This window comes from Callionymus lyra, chromosome 14 (assembly GCF_982586985.1).
Source record: "Callionymus lyra chromosome 14, fCalLyr1.hap1.1, whole genome shotgun sequence".
Classification (NCBI taxonomy): domain Eukaryota; kingdom Metazoa; phylum Chordata; class Actinopteri; order Syngnathiformes; family Callionymidae; genus Callionymus; species Callionymus lyra.
Window position 1 is genome coordinate 15,029,654 of NC_141831.1, and position 21,674 is coordinate 15,051,327.

At 37.5% G+C, this 21,674-nt stretch overlaps 1 protein-coding gene across 1 annotated transcript; it reads right to left on the reverse strand.

The window, feature by feature from the left end:
* Positions 1-10,976: 10,976 nt before the first annotated feature.
* On the reverse strand, positions 10,977-21,340 carry rps6ka4 (ribosomal protein S6 kinase A4). Its single transcript, XM_087808267.1, has 18 exons — positions 20,518-21,340; positions 19,540-19,611; positions 18,879-18,946; positions 18,663-18,813; positions 18,465-18,580; positions 18,193-18,300; positions 18,030-18,110; positions 17,844-17,947; positions 17,459-17,609; positions 17,225-17,386; positions 16,960-17,085; positions 16,147-16,280; positions 15,900-15,993; positions 15,641-15,811; positions 15,384-15,575; positions 15,144-15,303; positions 13,328-13,491; positions 10,977-13,254 (listed from the first exon to the last, which is right to left on the reverse strand). Exons 1-18 carry the CDS (start codon positions 20,603-20,605, stop codon positions 13,048-13,050), a joined length of 2,349 nt encoding a protein of 782 aa, XP_087664393.1. The 5' UTR covers positions 20,606-21,340; the 3' UTR covers positions 10,977-13,047.
* Positions 21,341-21,674: the final 334 nt, after the last annotated feature.

The following is a 21,674-nucleotide window of genomic DNA, read 5'->3' on the forward strand; positions in this document are numbered from 1 at the left end:
CCCCCGCTGTGACCTCTCGACGGGAGAAAGTGAAATATCGATCGAAAAGCAGCTGCTCGCGCGTATTTTCACCCTTTTATTCCCGCTCACCTATAAGGATTTAATGGCAGGGAGGACAGAAAAGCGTTAGAGCTCTTCGAAGGAGGTTCAGATCTCTGGTGCAAGACGTGGACCGGAGCCAAGAGAAGACAGCAGCCGCGGACCTGGCGCTGCTTTTTGATTTTCCGCCACACCTCCATCATCTTCGCTTCCTGAGCAGATACTAGACCTGGGAATGGAGCTGATGACCTTAAACCACGGGAGTCAAACCCAATAACACTAGAGGCGAAAATCTTTAAACGATGTAAGTCACAGGCTCAAAAAAAAGGTATATTTACCAGGTGTGAGAAAATATTCTTGCAATTGATACTGTATTGATCGTTTTAGATGTATTTATTAAATACATTTGTGTGGATTATATTAAATATTACTATATTATTATAGATTAATATTCCTGGTGTTTGACTAGTTTTGTGTTGCCATTAAACTTCCGGCCGTAGATCACTACGTCCTGCGCAAGTAAAGCAACAATATAATACCGCACAAACCAAGGGATGACTGAGGACGAGAGGATACAGTCGACTCCATCAGCTTTTAGAGTTCACGTCATATATTTTGGTTTCAAAACAAATAAAGCAGTTAAGTCAAGATTCATGTGGTCTGTAAATTCTGCAAGACCAGAGTCAAGTATTGACAATACTACAAATGTGTCCTTGATACTTCAGTATCGCAACATATCGTATTGTTGCCCCAGTATTGTGATACGTATCACCAAATTCTTGCCAATACACACCCCTAATATTTACCTTACTGTCTTTAATAGAAAGTGTGATTACGATAATGTGTTTTCATTCTTTGAGTCTCAATCAATCGTACTAATCTTTATGTTCAATAAAAAACTCTCTCGTCAAATTCCCGTCCTATGACGTGAGTTTAACTCTTTCTAAAAGTTCTTATGATTGTTGACATACGTATTATCTGTCCCTTATCTTATGTCAAACACTGACATATTTAAAGGTCACAATATCAGCATGAACATTAATACATTAATACATATGACGGGCCAAAAATTCATCAAGTTCACTTCAAAAACTATTAAAGTCAAAATACACAGGGTTCCTTATATCGTTTCTGGCGACCCCATGTGTCAGAAAAGTGTTACTACAATGCGGTAAAATCTTGGATGCGCAATTAATACTTACCGCTCACTTTATCTTCCTGGTAACTTCAGAAAGTCTCGCACTACTTTAAAATACAACAAGAGCATTGTTAAAGCGATGGCATCAAACGTAGGCCGAACTGGTTCGATCTGTCCCGCAAGATGATTTTGTAAAGTGCAGAAATAAGCTGCGATTTTCGGATAAAATAAACTGCTTTTACATCCAATGAAAGGTGCAGTAGCGTATCGTATTATATCACATGGTAAATAATTATGTCATGTTTCAAATAGTCGTGGAAAGTTTACAGTAAATCTACACAAAGATTTTTTTCCCTTTTCGTGTTTCATTAAAAACTGATGATTTGAGACCTGAAAAGACGCTTCATTTTCAGTTTCATAAATTGTGTTTTTGAATGCAACACAAATGTGCACAGGGATTTCTTATTTCCTTGATCTTTCACCTGATATACCGTTTTTTTCCAAATCAGTTTGCCATTCAATAGGTAAAAAAAAATCGAGACGTATCATTACGCTGATATCCAGGATCCTGTACCGACAAACTGTTTTATGTTTTGCCCGCGCTATTAATTAGAAATTCCACTTTAAACAAGTGCAATTACTCACTTATTGACCCAGTATTTCTACGTCAAAAAGAGTTTGTTGTTTTGAAGTTATAATACAATTAATTTTGCATTTTTTGCTAACGTTTGGCACCGATGGAAATCATGTCAAAATGTTACGTATTGCTGATTTAAGGAAAATTATGAATGACTAGAAAATGTAATTCAGTTTCATATCTGATATCACAGACGTCCGATCAAGATTTACCAGCAAATCGTATTTACATTGATCACAACTTTATTGATCAAAACACAGCGACATGTATCTGGTCGTCTTCACGGGAGCGAGTTTGAGAAAAAAAACGTAAATGATTCCACAGGAACTGAATTATTAACGAGGCACAACAACAGACTTTTTTGTCCTTCTCTGTGCATTATCTGCCACCTCAGACACACAAACACACACATTAGCGTGTCCGCGGTTCTCTGCAGCACATGTGGCGGTTCGCGAGCGAAGCCGCGGGCGCTGCGCTCGCTTGCGTACACATCTAAGTGGCATGGATTAGAAGGACAACACACACACACACACACACACACACACACACACACACAACAATAGTCATTGTGGGTCCACTGGATCGGTGGTCCGGGGGTCTGTGTGTGAGTCTTGTGTGTCTGTTCGTGCACTCATGCATTACAAGGGCTTGACCCAGATCACAGACGGACATAATAACACGTGACAGGTTGTCCTTTTGAAAGAGCAGTTGGCCATTTCCTGCTTTGTTGCTAGTAAGTGACGACGAGGAAGGTCGTGGGTTCGGTCGAGTTCAGAGGTCGTTTTTTTTTTTTTTTTTGTCCAGTGTCCCAATGAACTATTAATCTGAGATCAAATGAGTAGCAGCATCAAAATCACTTTAATTTCTGAGTTTATTGTGTTTAAACTATGTATAGTAGGAAGTTATTCAAGTTGATTTCTACTAAATTTACATTATATTTATGAAAACAAACATGATGTTTTTTCTTTCCTCAAAATAGTCTTAGTGTTGTTAAGTTAAGGCAGTATGTTTATGGTGTTAAAAATATTTAAAAACTTGAAATTTGCCTTAAATCGGTCTAATGTGTCACTTTTGGGTTTAAGTGTAGTGGCCCAATGAACTATAAAACTGTGATAAAATGGTACAGTTTGTTTGTATTATTATTTAAAATCACTTTGATGTAAGAATTAACTCAGTGACTTTAAAGTGTAGAAACTATGTAAACAAATGAAAAAATGTGGAAAAAGTTTCAAACAATAGAAAGAATTGTCGTTTAAATTATGTTTGCAAAGATTTAAAAAAAAAAAAAATTAAAGTCGACTGTATCCTCTCATCCTTAGTAACCTTTCGGATCTTGCATGAATATATTGGTCCTTTACCTGCATAGGATGTAATGATCTACAAACTTTGTTTATTTTTAAAGTACAAAATGTATGTCCGAATTCCCCCCCCAAAAAAAACGTTTAAGCCTTTTATTGAATAAGTCTGTGATTTTAATTGCTTTGTTCTCTTTTAATGAGGGGTAATGATGATATAAAACTGTGATTTAATTGTGCACAGATTTGAGTATTGCTTTCGATAAAATGTTTACGATAAATATTGAACACAATTTTTTCTAAATCACTTTAATGTCTTATTTTACTTAGAAGGTTTATAGTGTTAAAACTATGTAAACAAACAAAAGGTTTCAAACAGAAGAAAAAAAAAGTATTTTAAATAATGTTTGTAAAGCAAATAGTTATGTAGGGTTTTAAAATGAATTTTTCCAATTTGTATTTTCTCCCTCTTTTTTTTTAACTAAAATGGATTTTTACTTAATTGAGGTAGAAATGTATGTGTTTTTTTTATAGTAATTGTTTTTTTAATCAATGTATTATTCTCCAAGCAGACATGATTATTTTGTGTTTGCCTGACGTCGTTCTAATGCGTTTTTGTCAAACTAACTATACAACTGTGAGACATTAACATATACATAGACATTAAACATATATTTTTTAAATTAAAGATCACTTTAATTTCGGAGTTTTATTGTACTAAAAATGTGAAAACATAGAAAATAAACATTTAGATAAAAGCAAAATGTGTCGTTTAAATCATTTTTACAATTAGACTTTCCAGCGTTTTGTGTTTTCTTCTTCATTATTTTGATTGTAATATTTATTTTACGTCACAACAAACGAGACGTTTCCGCTTGAATGAGTCGAACACATTTGAGTAGAAGCTCAATGTCGCGAGAAAGTCGCTTCCGTCTTTGAATACTTCCAGACTCAGCGTTTCTTATCAGTGTAGTATAAAGTGCAGACATCAGTCCGTGCTGCTGAAGCTGCACTTCACCGGAAAAAGACGTCCTCGCTCAGACCCGGTGCTCGTTTGCGCACAGATCAACACGTCCATGTGAAGCTGCCGCAGATCTAAAAATACTGGCCTCTTAGTTTCCACAACATCTGGAAGCCGCTTCAGATGCTTCATTATACATGGAGACGTGAGAGCATCGCATGAAAGATGCATCGTCTCAAGAGCAACAAACAAAGATGATTTATTATTCAGTGTCAGTTTAGCGAAGAGATGTTACCGCATAGTGAAGCCAAAGGCGTCTTTGCAGGGGTCAACCCGGGGTCAAAGAGACAGTCGGACACAATTGAGATAAATATTCTGAGTAAAAATAATTCAATTCATAGTTAACTCAATTCATGTTTATCTATCTTTTTTTTTAACAACGAACTGAGTGTTTCTACAGAGCCGCGAGAGACACATGGAAGAGAAGAAGTTATACTTCAAGAAGTTTTACTGAGGTCTTTTTAGCTGCTCCTAGCCTCCATAGATTGTAGAAGTACCACGTGACTTTACGATGTCCTCTTCCAGCTATTATCTACCAAGTGTGTCTCTCTTATTATCATCATGCAATAGTTATATCTTCTCCAAGAACCATCGTATTTGCTTGAGGCAAAGCTTGAAGTACAAGTCATTGAAACCCTCCACAATCAACAGCGCTAAAATCCAAGTAAAATATTTAACTTTTTCACACATGATATTTCCTCTTCAAGAAATTTCTCCATTGTCAAGTCGGATTTTGTGCGTTAATTGTACAGTCTACGGAGGCTCCCACAGGATGGCAACAAGGTCCGAAACGGAATAATACAAAAAGCAAACAATTCCAGAGTCCTTTCTCTCAAAAGATAGTCCAGGGAAGACAAGTGGGTAGATTCCGACAGGGCGGCAAAGGCGCACAATCCACTGAGGGAGGAAAGAATACGAGTCAAAACAAAGACTCAACAAAAAACGCTGTCTAGGAAACTGTCAGGAACAACAACGTCCAAGGAAAAAAGTTGGAACCGCGAGCAGGTAGAGCATAGCAGAGTCAAAAGTTTACCAGGTGGGACTGGAAACGAGCTGACAACTGCTGGCTGGGGCTCAGCCCCTTAAATCCCTCAGGGCTGATTGGCAGATCAACAGCAGCTGTGCGACTTGCCAACTGTCAGGAACCGGACCCGTCAACTGTAAAAGGGAAAAGAAAATGGCGAAGCAGGAAGTACAATGACAAAATAAAACCAAACAGAATTGGATTGTGACAAGATCTTTTTTAACTTCAGTAGATTTTTTTAATTTCTTCATACATGAAGTTTCTTTTATTTTTCTAATGATCTTTCTCAATTTTCCAGATCTTTTACATTTTTCAAGATATTTTTACATTCTTGATAGTCCTTTTTTTTTACTTTTAACTTTATTAACTTATCAAGATCTTTTATAATTTTCCAGATTTTTTTTTACCTCTCAAAATGTTTTCTACTTCTTTAGATCTTTTTAATATATTGGGATGTTTTTTTTTTTGACTTCTCAAGGTCTTTTTAATCTCCCGATATCTTTTTAACTTTGACATCTTTTTAATTTCTCAAAATCTTTTTAATTTCTGATTTTTTTTTTTTTTAATAAACTTTCTAAATTATTCAGACCTTTTAAATTTCTCAACTGATTTCTAACTTCAAGATCTTTATCAATTTTACATATTTTTTCCAGTTCTTTAAATCTTTTTAATTTCTCAAGATGTTTTTTAATTTCTGATAGCTGATCTTTTTCTTTTTAATAATCTTCAGACATTTTCCAGATCTATTTAATTTATCAAGTGATTTTTAACTTCTCGAGATCTTTATTCATTTTCCAGATTTTTTTTAACTATTCAAAATCAAGTCTCAAGATGTTTTTCAATTCTTTTTTTTAATTAATTTTCCAGTTTTTTATTTATTTCTGATAGCTGATATTTTTCTTTTTAATAATCTTCAGAAATTTTCCAGATCTTTTCAATTTCTCAAGTGATTTTTAAACTTCTCGAGATCTTTATTAATTTTCCAGATTTTTTTTAACTATTCAAAATCAAGTCTCAAGATGTTTTTCAATTAATTTTTTTATTAATTTTCCAGATTTTTTTGTAACTTCTCAAGATCAATTTTAACTTCAATATATTTTTCTAATTTATCTAAATTATTTTTTTCTTCCATGTCACAGTACGTTTCTGTCCGGTCAAAGTTGTGAGGTCAAAGTTCAGCTGTAACAGACAAGAAGCGAACGACGCAACAGAAACTGAACACAATCATCAGTCAAAACTCAATCGATAACTATTTATCAGACGTCGATTAAAACCCGCAGGTTAAAAAAACACCTGCCTCAGCATCTCTTTGAACCTCTCGCCTCCATATCCTGCAGCGTCGACCTTGTCAAAGATACCCTGATATCTACGAAGACTTCCTTAAAGGGGTGAGTGTCATCGGGATGGACGTCCTTTTTTTAATAAACTGCTCCCAGATCTGCGGATGAGATCTGGAGGAGGAGGAGGAAAAGCACTTGACCACAGTCTCGTCGTTCATAATGAACAAAAAAAAATGTTCTCAACCATTTTCATTCTTCGCCATCAACTCATTTGTTGTTTATTCAACGACTCAACTGTGTTTACATGGTTTTTAACATCTGACTCTTCAGGCTCAAGATGTGAGGATTTAACCAACAACCTTCCTTTACAGCTCTGGTTGGATTCCTCGTGAATGTGATTCCTGCACGTGCCTGGAAATGTCATGATAATGAAGCAGCTGAAGCAGAAACGATGCCAGAAGAGAGAGAGAGAGAAAAAAAAGGGGGGGATGACGGACAGTGAGAAGAAGGGTGATGGGAGGGGAGGGAGAGGTTAATGGAATTGGAGCAAAAAGAGAATGTGCAGCCGCCTTTTTTTTAAATGATACGAGGAGCGAGAAGGCCTTTTAGCTGCAGGATCAATACAGTTCTGAGGTCAGTTTGTGGAGCTCTGTTGGTCGAGTCTGCGGTCACTTTCAAACGGTCGCTCACAGAAACATCTCCGGGGCTCAGTGTCATCGTGTCGCCTCGAAAAAAATATATATATCTTTGATTATTATAATTAGTGATGGTCTGATGAAGCAGTGTCATGTTGTTTAGAGGTCAGTAGGTGGCGCCATCAGTTTTAAAATGATGTGATGTTTCAGTATGACAGTTGGAAAATAGTGCAGAGACGCCATCTAGTGGACTCTGAAAATAATGACACTGCTTCATGAAGCTTCATCAGACCATCACTAATAATTGAACATAATAAATATGGGATTTACGTTGAATTAACCCAATAAAATTACATGTAAAAACGAATTCAATAGAAAATACAAACTTTTCGGACAGTTTATCTGAAACTGAATGCATTTCACAACTTTAAATAAATTAAATATTCTTTTTTTTAATTATCTTTTTCCTCCTGATCGTGTTTTTGGCTCATTCTCGAATAGGAAAACATCTTGGCTGGAAATGTATGAAAATAATCGTTCACATTCATCATTATCATTATTATTATCTTTTAAGGAAAAATACGTTTAAAATATATGTTAATAAATTGGATTCAATTTCATGTTGTAATTATATTTGTGACTATTGTAAGTAACATTAAATAAAAGAAAAGCTGCACAATATGAACATACTATCTTTATAAAAAAAGATTCAGAATTTCCTTTTTTAATGAAAAACATATTTCATGAAAATTTCAAGATCAATAAAGTTGTACCTAACCTAAAATTTGATTAACTATATAGAAAAACAAGTTAAAATGTAAGTAAATACATAACTATTGTAAACAGATTTGACACCTATTGTGCGTAAAAAAATGTTATTGGAAAAAAAAAACTAAATTATGCTATATCTGTTACGACACAAAATATGACCATATTTATAAATAATACAACATTTTTTTAGATTGATTATGTAATAAAGCAGAGTCAAAGTCAAAAAAATGAAATTGATATTTTAAACTCAAGTTCAATTTTATTATACACAATATGAAGTTACTTCTATTTAATTATTATGTATTAATCTTTTTTAGATTGATCATTTAAAAGAAAAAGCAGAGTATTGGAAGGTTTCCCAAAAAAAAGGTGAGTAAGATTTTTTTTAAACTATTTTAAACAATAAGTTAAAAACTACACACAAGAAAAAATTTAATAAAAAGTATAATGTGAGGTGGACAGATAGACTGGAGCTGACAACCAAACAACAGACAAAAGCAAAATGAATCTAAAATGTTCAACAAAGTCACAGTCCAAAGGAAACTTAAATCACACCATAAGTTGGGCGGAAAACAAAGACTCAAAGAGACTGAACAAAGAGAGGAGTGATTAGAAAAACAAACGCTGGATAAAAAGACAAAAAGTAGGCTCAGGCACAAGGAGGACAAAAACACTAATGTAATCCATGAAGAGAGAATAGAAAAGGTACATACCATGGACTGGCGATTCATAAAAAATCTACACATTGACATATTTCTGTTAAAAAATATATACATCTAAATTAATTTCATAATCTTCAATGTACATTTGATGAATTATATAATAAGAAACATACAAAGAAAGGTGAAAAAAATGAACTATATTTCAATCTTTAAAAATAATTATTACATTTTCATATATTCGTTGTATTAAAGTTGTGTCTCAGTGTGTGGTATCTTGAGCCTAACGTTCATGAATACTTGAATATCGAGGACGTCTTAACATCTGTGCCTCTCCATGCTCGATATACTTTTAAGTACATCTGATTCATGTCCCCCGGAACTGGATTAACGACCCTATGGAAATTCATATATTTCCTCTTTTTGTCGTTTTCCTGCAGCCGTTTCCGTCGCCGCCCGAGCCGAGACCCCCGCTGACCCGGGCCGGTGCTACGGTTTATGATGCGGTCTACGCCGGCACTTAAAGACTCGGCTCATCGAGCGTCGAGGGCTCTTTGACAGGCAACTTTTTCCACGGATATATATACATAGATCATCTTCGGCTACATGTTTTAATAGCCTGTTAAATATTTCATTAGGCTCGGCCATCAGTCAGGCTACTTAGCCGTCGTTTCCATCAATCTTGAGATCGGTGGTTGATGAGCAGCTCTGTGGGTTTTGTGTACAGAACATGTATCAATTTTTCATAACTCTTTTTTGGAAAAAGTTAAATATAATATATCTTTTTCGTTGTATTTTATTACAGGGAGTTGGAAAAAATGTACTTTATTTGCCATCTTAAATTGTGAACTCAGCGTCACTGTCAGTTCTCCTAGTTCAGGGTTGGACGAGAGTTACTCGGAATTTCCGAGTTGACATTGAACGCACCACGGGACACAAATGCTGTGTCTCAAATCGCATACTTCTCTTAGTATACTAGAAGTTAGTATGCATCAGGATAGTGTACGTACTAACTAGTAACTAATTCTCCACAGATAGTATGTCTCAAAATCAAACACTGTCACTACGCACTAACCGGAAATGACGCAACAGCTTCTTCTTCTACTTCTATTTAACGATGGTTGCAATCAGCTGTTTGAACGCTATCGCCACCTGCTGGCAGCACGTTTTGCAGGTTTGGAAAAAGAAATAAAGAAAAAATATGAGAATCGAAATATTCGCAAGATATTTAAGCTGGTATCAGCACCGAAGACGTCTCATCCTTCTACTGCTGCTGAAAATACACCTGTAAGTATATGAATATATATGCATATATATATATATGACATAACTTCCGTTTAAAATGTCATTAAGATGGCGGATGTTTAGGGTAGATAGTGTACATCGAACCATACTCAGTTTTGTGGGCGTTTAAGTACGCCAATTTAGTGTGCATGGCGCACTAAATTTCGCATACTAAGAATTGAGACGCACTTACGCACTAAAAATACTAACTTTGTGTACACTAGTATGCAATTTGAGACACAGCAACAAAGTTTCATATATTTATCTATTTTTTTGTGTGTGTGTTAGAAGGAAGCAAAGCGCGAGTGTTGCTTCTCTTGTTTTGGTCGCCATCTTGTCTTCTCCTGACTTCGGTCACCGGGACGAGTTCAAAGGTGAAGTGGGCGTGTCCAAAATAAGGCACTAGCATCATCTTGACAAAGACAAACCTGAAACCGAAACTTCCAGAAATACAATCAAAAAATTAGAGTTAATATATTAATTATTAATACAAGCAGAGAATAAATTAACTTCCGTGTTTTGTTTGTTCTCGGAACAAGGTTTTAAACCAGTAAAAAAAGAGCAAATAAGTGACATGTCCAGCTTAATGAAGGTCGTTGACCACAAATGTCCTTCACTGTCCCTGTTCCGTCTCTTCCCGACGCTGTCTTTGTCGAGAACGCGTGACATTAAATTCCGAACACAGTCTCGCACAATACAGCTTCACGAGTCGTTTCGGAGAATAATGACATGATGTCATGTTAGCAAGTGGGAATTAATCAAACTGGGAACTGAGATCATGCAGGAACTTGACCACAGTCCCCCTATCGGTACAAAGAACGCATTACATACAGAGAGTAAGAAAATATTCGACGACAATAACGTCTCGAGCCACCAAAAATCATTTGTCTTGTTTATTTGTGGTGGTTTTCTGAAACATTTGTCACATTTATTTCTCCAGGAAATAAACCTGTCTGTTGTCTTTATTATCAATGCTGTTTATTTAAGGAAACAATATATTTAAATCGAGTTTCAGATCATCCTCCACTATTAATATTGATGAGGCGGTTTATTGCTGCCGCGATGTGATAAACAAAAAGGATATAAATATAAATAATCCAGCCGTGACGCTTTACCCTTGATAAATGTCAGCACTAATGAGAGCTCTGGAAGCTCTCGAATTAAAAAAAAAAAGGACAAGAAAGAAAGAAAGAGCCGCTTTATCCTTTTTTTTTTATTATTATTCTTTTTGCACCAACCCCTAAAAAGAACATCTCACTTCCGAGATCAGTGACAGTGCATCTCATTAAAAATAGTAAAATCCTTAAGAAAAAAAACCAACAAAACACAAGATTAAAGCACTTGAAGTTTCAAAGCACAAACAAAATGGCGACCGTCAAAACGAGGACAAAGAGAAAAACAAAACATACAGTAATTACACTTTCAATTGGTGCAGAATCATAAGGTAAACAAACGTCCAACACTCGCGGGTGGTTTTGTCGGAACACGTGCGAAAAAATTTCAATAAGTTTCCCAAAAACGAACCACATAATCAAAAGCAATCATGTGTAATAAATACAAGAAAAGCACCTTTTTAAAGCTAAAATGGATTTCGACAAAGTGTGCAACACAAACGTAAAAAATATATTGAGACATCATTGCAGTAAGAGAATTGTTTAAAATGCAGTGAAATCATTTACAGCTTTTACCGCGGACAAGACATTTGACAGGACGCCACCCGGAGAAGCACACTTAGTGTTGTCAGTGAACGTTACATCGGTGTGACGACATCCTTCTGCAACGCCGTTTGACGATACTTTGACCGCGACAAAACGGGTTCAACGTCTCGTCGCCGTCTTTCTCGACAAGCGAGTAAATATTTGAGCGGTTCTTAGATTCAATGACAGATGTGCGTTCAGAAAAAACTGCTCGAATGGAAAAAGAGAAAGTAACAAGAAATGTACATTTTTTTTGGACTGTAATCGTTATTGGTCAACCCGACAGGTCGCATCCAGGAGGTGGCAGTAGAGAACACATCAAGCCTGCGCGGTTACTGCGAGGAGAAACAGTTCATCCTTTTTTTTTTCTACAAACTGCTTTTATCTCATCCATCGTCTGATATGTGAAGTTATTCCTGATATGTTTAGATTTTCATGCTTATTCATGGAGTAATATAAAAGTATATTGTGTAGACAAAACAATACAAAAACTTTTCTTTTTTTTAAAAAAAGCTGAAGCTTTTGTCATTTTCTTACGTTTACTCCTTGGAATTAGGACGTTTAAAAAAAAAAAATGGTAAAGAATGAATGATTATTTATGGGCAATTACCGTAGCAATCATGGAATGACGTCGAGTCGCTCGCGGTTGATTTAAAGCGAGCTCGGGGTTCAGAAGCACGAACGACGAACGCGCCTCGTGAAAGTTTGTTTTGCCTCCAGATAAACGATAGAGTTGCGACCCGTTTACGTGTGAAGGCAATGCATATTTAAAAAACATTTGGTGTAACCTGGTTTGAATCTCCCATGTGTTTCTCACGACTTTACAATCAGTAGTAGAACACTCAAGTTTGACAAGAAAAATCCTGGTTAACCAATCAGAGCCCAGATCTTAAACTGAGGAGACTTTGAACAAGACGACGACCAAGAAAATCTAAGTGGATCCACTGAAGGATCTGATGGTCCAACACTTCTTTTTTTTTATACAATGATCCTTCCGCTCCCATCCGCCATTTTGACTCTCCACTAACATTAGACTCGTCCCCATCTGATTGACCTACTACGTGCTTGGCGCCTCAGCAGAAATCACTGTTCATACCCTCATATTAAAATGCTGACTAGTCAACATCAAACGTGACTCTTCTGTTTAATCGTACATATCTAAATACTTTCTTTTTCATTATCCTTAATATGCACAAATGTACACTTGCGTCAACATGATCGATGGTTATAAGAGAAACAACTTCATCCGTGGGTTTATGTTTGTTGATTTGTCGGCTCACTGCGTGTATGGCTTCTGTTAATGTATGGCTCTATCTGTCCCTTCCGTTTAACATCGAAATGTTTCGTTCATTAAGCTCCTCTCTCGCGAAAATAAGAAAATACTGGATATTTGTTGCACTTTTTGTAATATTTACAGGGCCTTGAGAGAGGAGGCAGGAGTTCCCGCGACTCTCAACCGAACCGGAGTCGGTTTTAGTCGGAATATTTTTTTTTTGTGACTGTGATTCAGACGAATACTGTTTTTCTTTTTTTTTTTTGTGTTCCCTTCTTTTCCACGACATTGACGCTAACTTTCCTTTGGAGTCACAGTTTGTTTCGTCTGCACTTTGGAGGGCGTCGCAGAAGCGGAGGAGGAAGAGGAGGAGGAGGAAGAGGAGGAACTCCAGCGGTTCTCGACACCTGTGCTCGTCATCTTCAGCTTCCGTCGTTTGGCCAGCGGCGCGTTGTCGACGCTCTTCAGGAAGAATCCCTCTCTCTTCCCGCGGTTGAACGCCTGGAGGAGGAAAAAAAAACAAGTCGTTGGGTTTAGCCGCGATCCTTCGGACTCGCTGGTTCCGAAGTCGTACCTTGTAGGTGGCGTTGACGTAGGTGCGCACGGTCGGCCCGCTGGACTCGAGGACGTCTGGAGTGCACAGGGGAGTGGTGGACATGGAGGCGCCGCCCTGCAGCCAACTGTTCTCTTTCAGATCCGAGAGCTTGAGACGCCGCTCCGGATCCACGGTCAGCAAGCCTGTGTTTTTAAAGAAAGAGATAAGTGATCGCTGACTTCACAGTCTTAGTAATAAGAAGATGATGGAGCCACTTTCTTAAAGAGACAAAATAGCGACCGTGGATCTAGTTAACCTCATTTATGTCAGTGACATCAGAATAATGAAGGGAATTGGAGATTTAAATGTCAGATTGATTTGTTTTTAATTTAATTTAGATTATTGAAAACAAGACTTCAATCAAAAATATTCAAACCGTCATTAACATTTTTTAACCTTCTCACCAAACCTACATCATTTTGTGCTTGGTTCTGTGTTATCTTTTTTCAGTCCTTTATTCTGTACTGACACTGCCTAAAAGTTGTGTTTAAAACACTGGCAATAATATATTCTGATTACGATTTAAATAATATGAAACGCTTAATGATCCCTCGCTCTATAAAATCTATTACAGCTCCTCGGATAGTGCTGCGTCCCCACCTTTATAATACGTTTTCCTCTTTTTGTACATACCAGACTGAACATTAATTTATCACTTAGTGCAGGGGCCCCCAACCATACAGTACCGGTCCGTGGGTCCATAGGTACCAGGCCGCAAGGAAAGGATTTAAAAAATGTTTTTTTGTTTTTTTTATCCGAGTCTCTATGTTTTATTTTGAAAAGTTACCGTATTCTCTTCTCACATCTGGGTCCTGTGATATGTTAGCGGTGTTATGGTGAGTAAAACATGCACTTTATACTCGTTTCATGGTGCATCGGTATTTTACCTTTATCATTTTATTTTGAAGGTATGTTTACACGTTACCAGAGCGACCAGAGAGCATGATAAAGACAACAGAGGGGAAGAGTGAATGTTACTTTCTGGGTTTTGTTACGAGTACGCTGTAAATAAAGTTGATAAAGAGTTCACAGTGGGTTCAGGTGTATTGTTATTATACTGAACATACAATGAACAGTTTTACGCTGGTCTTATCATTTTTGTATTTATCCACCACACGCCTCATCGCCCAGCTCTGGTCGCACCGCCATTTTCCAGCCCACTATTTTGGTCCGGACACTTCCTACGTGGTGAGATCACACGTTGCAAATGCTAACGTCTTTAAAAAAACTTTTGATTAGTGAAACTTCAATTGTGCGATTGAAGGACACTTTCTATATGTTTTATATGTTTTTACTCATAAAAAACGCTTTTGAAGAGACGTAAGCGTTTGTGGCGTGTGTTGTCATCATGTAGGAAGTGCCCTGACTGAAATGGTACTTGTGGTCTGCACAATCTTGTCTGACATTAAACAGGTCTGTGGTGGAAAAAAAAGGATAGGGGACCCCTGACTTAGTGCTTAGGTTCAGGGTTTTACATCAGTAGGTAAGTGAAGGTGTCATGAAGCTGAGACAAGGACAGCGTGTCTGTGTTTTGGCGTTGTTTGTACATCAGTTTCTAAATTAAGTAATAAAACTACCAATCGTCTTGTAGCCTTGTCTTTTGGGAATCCTATAATGAATGAAAAATGCAAATAGAAAATCAACAAAATAACGAGATCGCAGAAGGTAAACTGCGATATGGCGAACACTCGTACTGGATTATAAGACACATCTTCTCACACATTAACAACAACATCTTGTGTAGTTAAATACATCTACATTCATGGAGGGTCTCATGTAACTTAAAATATCAAACCTTTGACGAGCTCCTTTGCGTCCTCGGACACGCCCTTCCAAGCCTCCCCTTCCAATGAGAAATCTCCCTCTTTAATCTTCTGCATGATGTCGGCGGCGTACGACGAGGTCATCCCCAACTGCTCGCTCAGGAACGGCACCTGTCCCGACAGCATGGTGTACTGGCGCCAGCAAAGTTTCCCGTGATTAGTGCAGCAGTACAGGGAGTGCGGATGTTGCGGAATCTGCGCTTTTTAATTACCAGGATGACCCCGAGGCTCCAGAGGTCGCAAGCTTTATCGTACCCCGCGCTCTCGAACAGTTCGGGCGCGGCGTACTGTAATGTGAAGCAAGGCGTCTGGAGAGGGGCGCTGCCAGCTGGACAGAGCCGGGCGAACCCGAAATCGATGACTTTCAGCACCGCGCCCTCGCCCTCATCCGCAAAAAGCACATTCTGAAAGATTAAAAAACAGCTTTTATTTTTCATGCCCCCTGAACACAAAAGAAAAATCTTCGCACCTCGGGTTTGAGGTCCCGATGAACCACTCCTGCTTCGTGCATGAAGCTGACGGCGGAGACGAGACTTTGTAACAGCTGACTGGCCTCTGCTTCACCAAACAATTTCTTCTTCTTGATCCGCTCGAGCAGCTCGCCTCCACGAAGGAGCTCCATCACCAGGTACGTGTGAAACTGAAGAAAGAAACAGAAACTGGGTTGTTGTTTTTTTTCAAACTATAATGTATTGAATATACTCTGTGAGGACACTCGTCGGTCGTACCTGATCAGTGTAGACGTCGTGCAACTTGACGATATTTGGATGAGACTCACACTGCCTCAGTGCAGCAATCTCCCTCTGTGTGTTCGCCTCCATCCTACAAGAGTCAGATTATTGTTACATAACTTTTAATAAACATTTTAAAATACTGACAAACATCCAAATTATTTATTTATTTATTATATATATATATAAATATATATATATATATATATATATATATGGCATCAATTTAGATCTACACACTAACCTGCGGCTGACGATCTTGACAGCATATTCGCTCCCACTTTGCTTGTGTTTGCACTTCCTGCACACGGAGAAACTACCCTCGCCCAATGGCGCCCCCTGGAGACAAAGCTCGTAGTGTTGGAAAAACTGTGATTCCTGCAAAGATATGAAATAAACGAAGTTAGGGACAAATAAAATGCTTTGGAAAGGCGGAATATTAATCATAGATTTTTTTTATATTCTTATTATAATAATTTAAAAAGGTTTATTTTTTTCCCCTGAATTCAACATCGTATTCACATTGAATGTGTAGCCTTTTTAATTAAATATATAAATGTTGATATAATAGTACCAACATTTGTATTCATCGTTTTTTGAAGTTGTTAAATTTTTTTAATTAGAAAAAATCTTTCAATTTTGAAATAATCCTTTTTTTTTATTGAAATAAACACATTTAAAATTCACCACTCCAACATACTGATGGCACTGATATACATCCATAGGAAACCCCCTAAAAGCACACTTGTGCAAAATTCTTACAATTGTCAACATCTCCGGAAAGTTTGCATGTTTTCTGCATTATTTCAGTAAACTTAAATGATGGACATCTTGAAGAAATTATTTATCTCAGTTGACAATAAAGTAATTAGGGTTTGTGGAAAGAGAGAGAGTCCGGGCCTAGTCACTTTATGTGCTGCCCCTGCGACCCAATCTCACATAAGCGAAAGGATGTCATTTTAATTACAAAATAAAAATCCCAAATTGTAATATATACCTCGATTTCCTGGGACTACATTATTTTTACACCACAATGTTCATGTTGTTGCAATCATACCTGTAACATTGCACTGCGTCGGACAGAAGCTGATCCGGGTCGATCGGCACGAACCTGCGACTCCACGAAGTCTCCCATCACAGCATTTTTATTAAACAGTATCGAGGGGGCAATGAAAGAGTAGCCCTGAATACAATGAAAAATAATTAAATGAATTGAGAATAGAACTTGGCAACTTATAAGATCTATAATAAATAAGAGCAGAGATTAAAAAGTGCCTGTTTAAGTCAACAGATGAACTTGTTTTCCAGCAGGTTCTAATTACCTGAAATAATCTGTCAGTGCTTGGGGGTGTGCTGGCTGGAGAATAGACCGGATCCATCCCAGTGAACTCCTCTGCGAAGTTGCCCGTGTCGAGTTCACTCTTCAACTCCGGCTTGAATGGAGAGGAAACTTTCTTCTTGGCCAGATCTTCCCAGTTTAAACCCTGGTGGGAGGAGGGGAGAGAACATAGAATTATTTCCTATCAAAAGAGAGACAAACGGTTGTTTATAGTCACCTTGAAAAACAGATGTTTCTTTATGTCCTCTGCTCCTCTGGGTCCAGAGCCAAGCCTCCTGTGAGGATCCTTCACCAGCAGTCTCTTCAGCAGGTCCTGAGCAGTATGCCCGATCATGGATGGAAATGGTGGATCACAACGTAAAATACGTCTGAGAAAGATTGATGGAGACAAGATATTTAATTTTATTGACCTGCCAAGATACAAAAAGGAAATTCTTGTCCAAAATATACGGCTTTCGAAAATCCATATACTTTACAACCTTCTTAATTAATACGGTTTTATAATTGGGTAAAGGAACTTGACCCCCAAAACAAATGCAAAGAATAAAACTTGCTTTCTGACTTAGACATATTGTAAACACAGTGGAGAGATGAAAACTCACTTTGACACCTCGCTCTGGGAGTTTCTCTCTCCCTCCAAGGTAAAAGGAGATGCTCCTGTCAGCAGCTCAAACATCAAGATCCCCAGACTCCACCAATCTACAGACTAGGAAACAAAAAAGTCAAAGATTGACTTTATATATAAAAAGATTGGGTTAAAAGAATAAACTTTTCACGTCATGGTTTACCTTGCCATGTCCCGTCTTCCCCCTGATGATTTCAGGCGCCATGTACTCAATAGTTCCGCAAAACGAGTATGTTCTTTCCTTCTGAGAAAAGAAGATAAGGACATGTAATCCAAGTCTGTGTTGACAAAGGACCCAAATGTCTTTAAGCACAAACGATACGAACCTCCTCCTCCAGAAACTCTTTGCTGAGCCCAAAGTCTGTCAAAACGATATGTCCTTCACTGTCGAGAAGAATGTTTTCCAACTTGATGTCTCTGTAAACAATCCCAAGCTGTGGAGAAGAGGTCAAAGAAATCACTCGTACTTTTCGGCATTCATTAAAGAATCTAAAAAAAACCATTCAAGTTACCACAGAATCAGAAAGATTGACAAGCGTGAGTTTACTGTAAATACAATACAGAATGAATCTCTTTTTGAAATATTGGCTTCACTCACTTTGTGCAGATGCTCCAGGGCGAGGATTATTTCCCCAATATATATCCGCACCGCTTCTTCTGGAAAGTGATCCCGCTGGTACAAATGTGTGAACATCTCCCCTCCACTCACATAGTCTGCATTTACACAAACGCAACCACAACATGACATATGCCATTAGCAGGCACAGACTGAAAGTACAGGAGTCGAACTACTCACCGAGGATGAGATGCAGCTTGCTCTGAGTCTGGAACGCATAATGGAGTGTGACCAGAAAGGGTGATTGGCGTATGTGCTCCAGCACCTGCCTTTCAGTGCGAGTGTGCTCTGTAGTTTTCGCCTTTTGGACAATCGCGGCTTTTTTCAAAACCTGAAGTGTAGAGCATTTTTTTTTCATAGTCATCCATTTCACACAAACCATTTATTCATTTTTACCTTCATGGCATATAGTTGACCTGCATCATGGCCGCTTGTTTTTCTCACCAAAAACACTTTTCCATAAGCTATAAAAAAGGATTTAAGTTAGGATAAGCAAAAGGACAGATGCAGACAAAAGGACAAGTGAGAAAAGGTGTGAATCAACTGAATATAATAGAAACACTTTGTGTCAATTGTGTTATTTTCTGGGAGAATTCGCATACTATTTTTAAGTTCAAGTTTAAGTTCTTTTATTTGTCAAATATACATGTATGCAAGACATACAGCATAGATTAAATTTTAGTCATCTCAGACCCACGATGCAAAACATAAAAAAAGATTAATAATCAACAAAAAAAAAATATAATCAACAATACGTAAATAATTAACTAATAAACACAATATCAACAAAGATATCTTTATCTTTTTAGAGAAAAAGATAAAGATAGTGATTAGAAGATGTATTCCTGAGCTATAAAACATTATATTATACACTTTAAACTGCAAAAGTGCCATGGTTTAACCTTGCTGACATGTTGTTTTGAACAAAATAAATCAAATAAATGAACAAAGGAACATTAAAAAATATATAAGATGGTTATTAGATTTTCTTAAACCGGCCTGTTGGCCAGGACAGGATACATATTGTCCAGTAATGCATTGCTCAATACTAAATTACCTCCAGTGCCCAGGACTTTCAGCAGCTCGAAGTTTTCCATGCCAACTTTCTCTGTGTGACCTGTAAAGTTGGCTAGAGTGGGAGGAAAATGACCATAGTTAAAGGAATACTTGCGTGAATTAATTAACTATAAACAGATATGTCTAGTGAGATATGCTGCTTGAGTGAAGGCCAATCTAGCAAAACATTTTAATTTATTATAGGTTAGGTAGAACTTTATTGATAATTGTTTTTTTCCAATTAGCCACAGCCAAGATGATACAATCTAAGTCTAAAGATAAAGATAAAGAACATAGATCAAAGAAAAAGAACAAAGACAAAGGATACAAAGACTACCATAGAACAGAACATCATGATACTTTTACTCCACCCCCTACAATTCAATAGCCCGAGGAATGAATGAGTCCTTGAGTCTATTTGTTTTGTACCTGGGAAGGAGCGAATATTCATGCACTCATTCTGCTTCTCTGCTCACTGATGACAGTGTTGAGAGGATGACTGTCATCATCCATGATGGACAGTAGTTTGTTCAATGATCTCCTCTTAGCAACTGTCACCAGTGAGTCCAGCTTCATGCCAAGCCTTTCTGATCAATCTGTCCAACCTGTTGACACTCCTCTTGGACACATTCCCACCCCAACACACCACAGCATAAAACAGAACACTGGCCACCACAGACTGGTAGAACTATTATTTAGCAGCTAGCTAACTCAAGTGCACTGCCAAGTGGTGTCCACAGGTAGTTGCTCACCTAAATGTTACTCTTCCAGACTATAAGGATGTTCATGGAGAGTAGAATTGCAGACTTTACCTCTAGTTCTATAAATGAGATCCAAGTGAAACGTCTTCTAAATCTAATGGTCAATGTGTCATTAGATGACTAATACATACGTTCAACATCTCGCCCAAATCTGGACAATACAATCGTTTTATGGAACAAGTATATACGTTTTCATGTGTTCTGATGACATGACTTACCATCGGTGATCTGGTGTTCGACGGTCCGGGCTCTTTCACTGGATCTCGAGTCGGAATCATCGCTGCTATCAGACGTGTCACCCGGCATTTTTTCTATCTATTATTTCACTTCGTCCTCGATCAACAAGTACCCAAATGTCTTATGTGTTTTCCAATATGATATCCGTTTAAAAAAATCTATAGTAGGTGCATCATCAGGGACAATGAAACCAAGCAGACAGATGTGCTCGCTAAAAACAATACACCAGCATTAATCCCCGTTTTTAATCTCGTGTTTACATTATTCATGGCACCGAATAACACATCTACAAATCTCGAAATTAAAAACACTGTTATTTATTTAAAGTCGCCCGTTTTTTTTGGATTAAAATAAGAAGATGCCAAATAGTGACAACGCGATGAGTTTGACTGGAGTTGTTGAGACTGTTAGCATTAGCCGCTAAATCGTTGTAAACGTTATTGTCGCATGTTAACAGAAGCCATGGCACTAACTACACAGCTGACATCGAAACCAACATTTCAACCAGATAAATGACTTCCACGGAAGGATGCCGTGAAAAGATTTACGATTTACCAACAAGCTACCGTATGGTATAGCGTCAAACTTTGTTATGCTAGTTAGCGCACAAGTTGTCAATATATTGCTGGTTTTCCCCCAAATTCAGTCCCTCGGTCGTGCCGCAAAATGCGAGTACAAAGGGTCCCTTATCTCGTTCGTCTCGACTTGAGTGTAGCAGGTGAATCGTTTCCTTTAAAATGTAAAAAAAAAACGGTACTTTTGACCGTTGTTAGCAAAGTGCTAGCACCAGGATGCTATTTCAACAGCCTGGGCGACGGGTAAGTCACGTGAGCAAGCATAGTAGGCGGGGCTTGTTCTGTAAAAATAATCGTCCGGGTTCTAATATTGATATGGATGGATAGAACTTTATTTATAACATTGACAAATATAAATCAATAAATCATTTTATCGGTTGGTTGAATTAACCTGATGGGAAATCGATGTGAAAAGCTTTCATTTATTTATCTGTCACCTCAAATGTTTGTTTACCTTAGGAAAGACCAGCAGATCTTTTATTTATGATGGTTCCGAGTAGTGAAATATGAAGAAAAAAAAAAAAATCTTATTTTCAGATTAAAATGATCCCAATTTCTATATT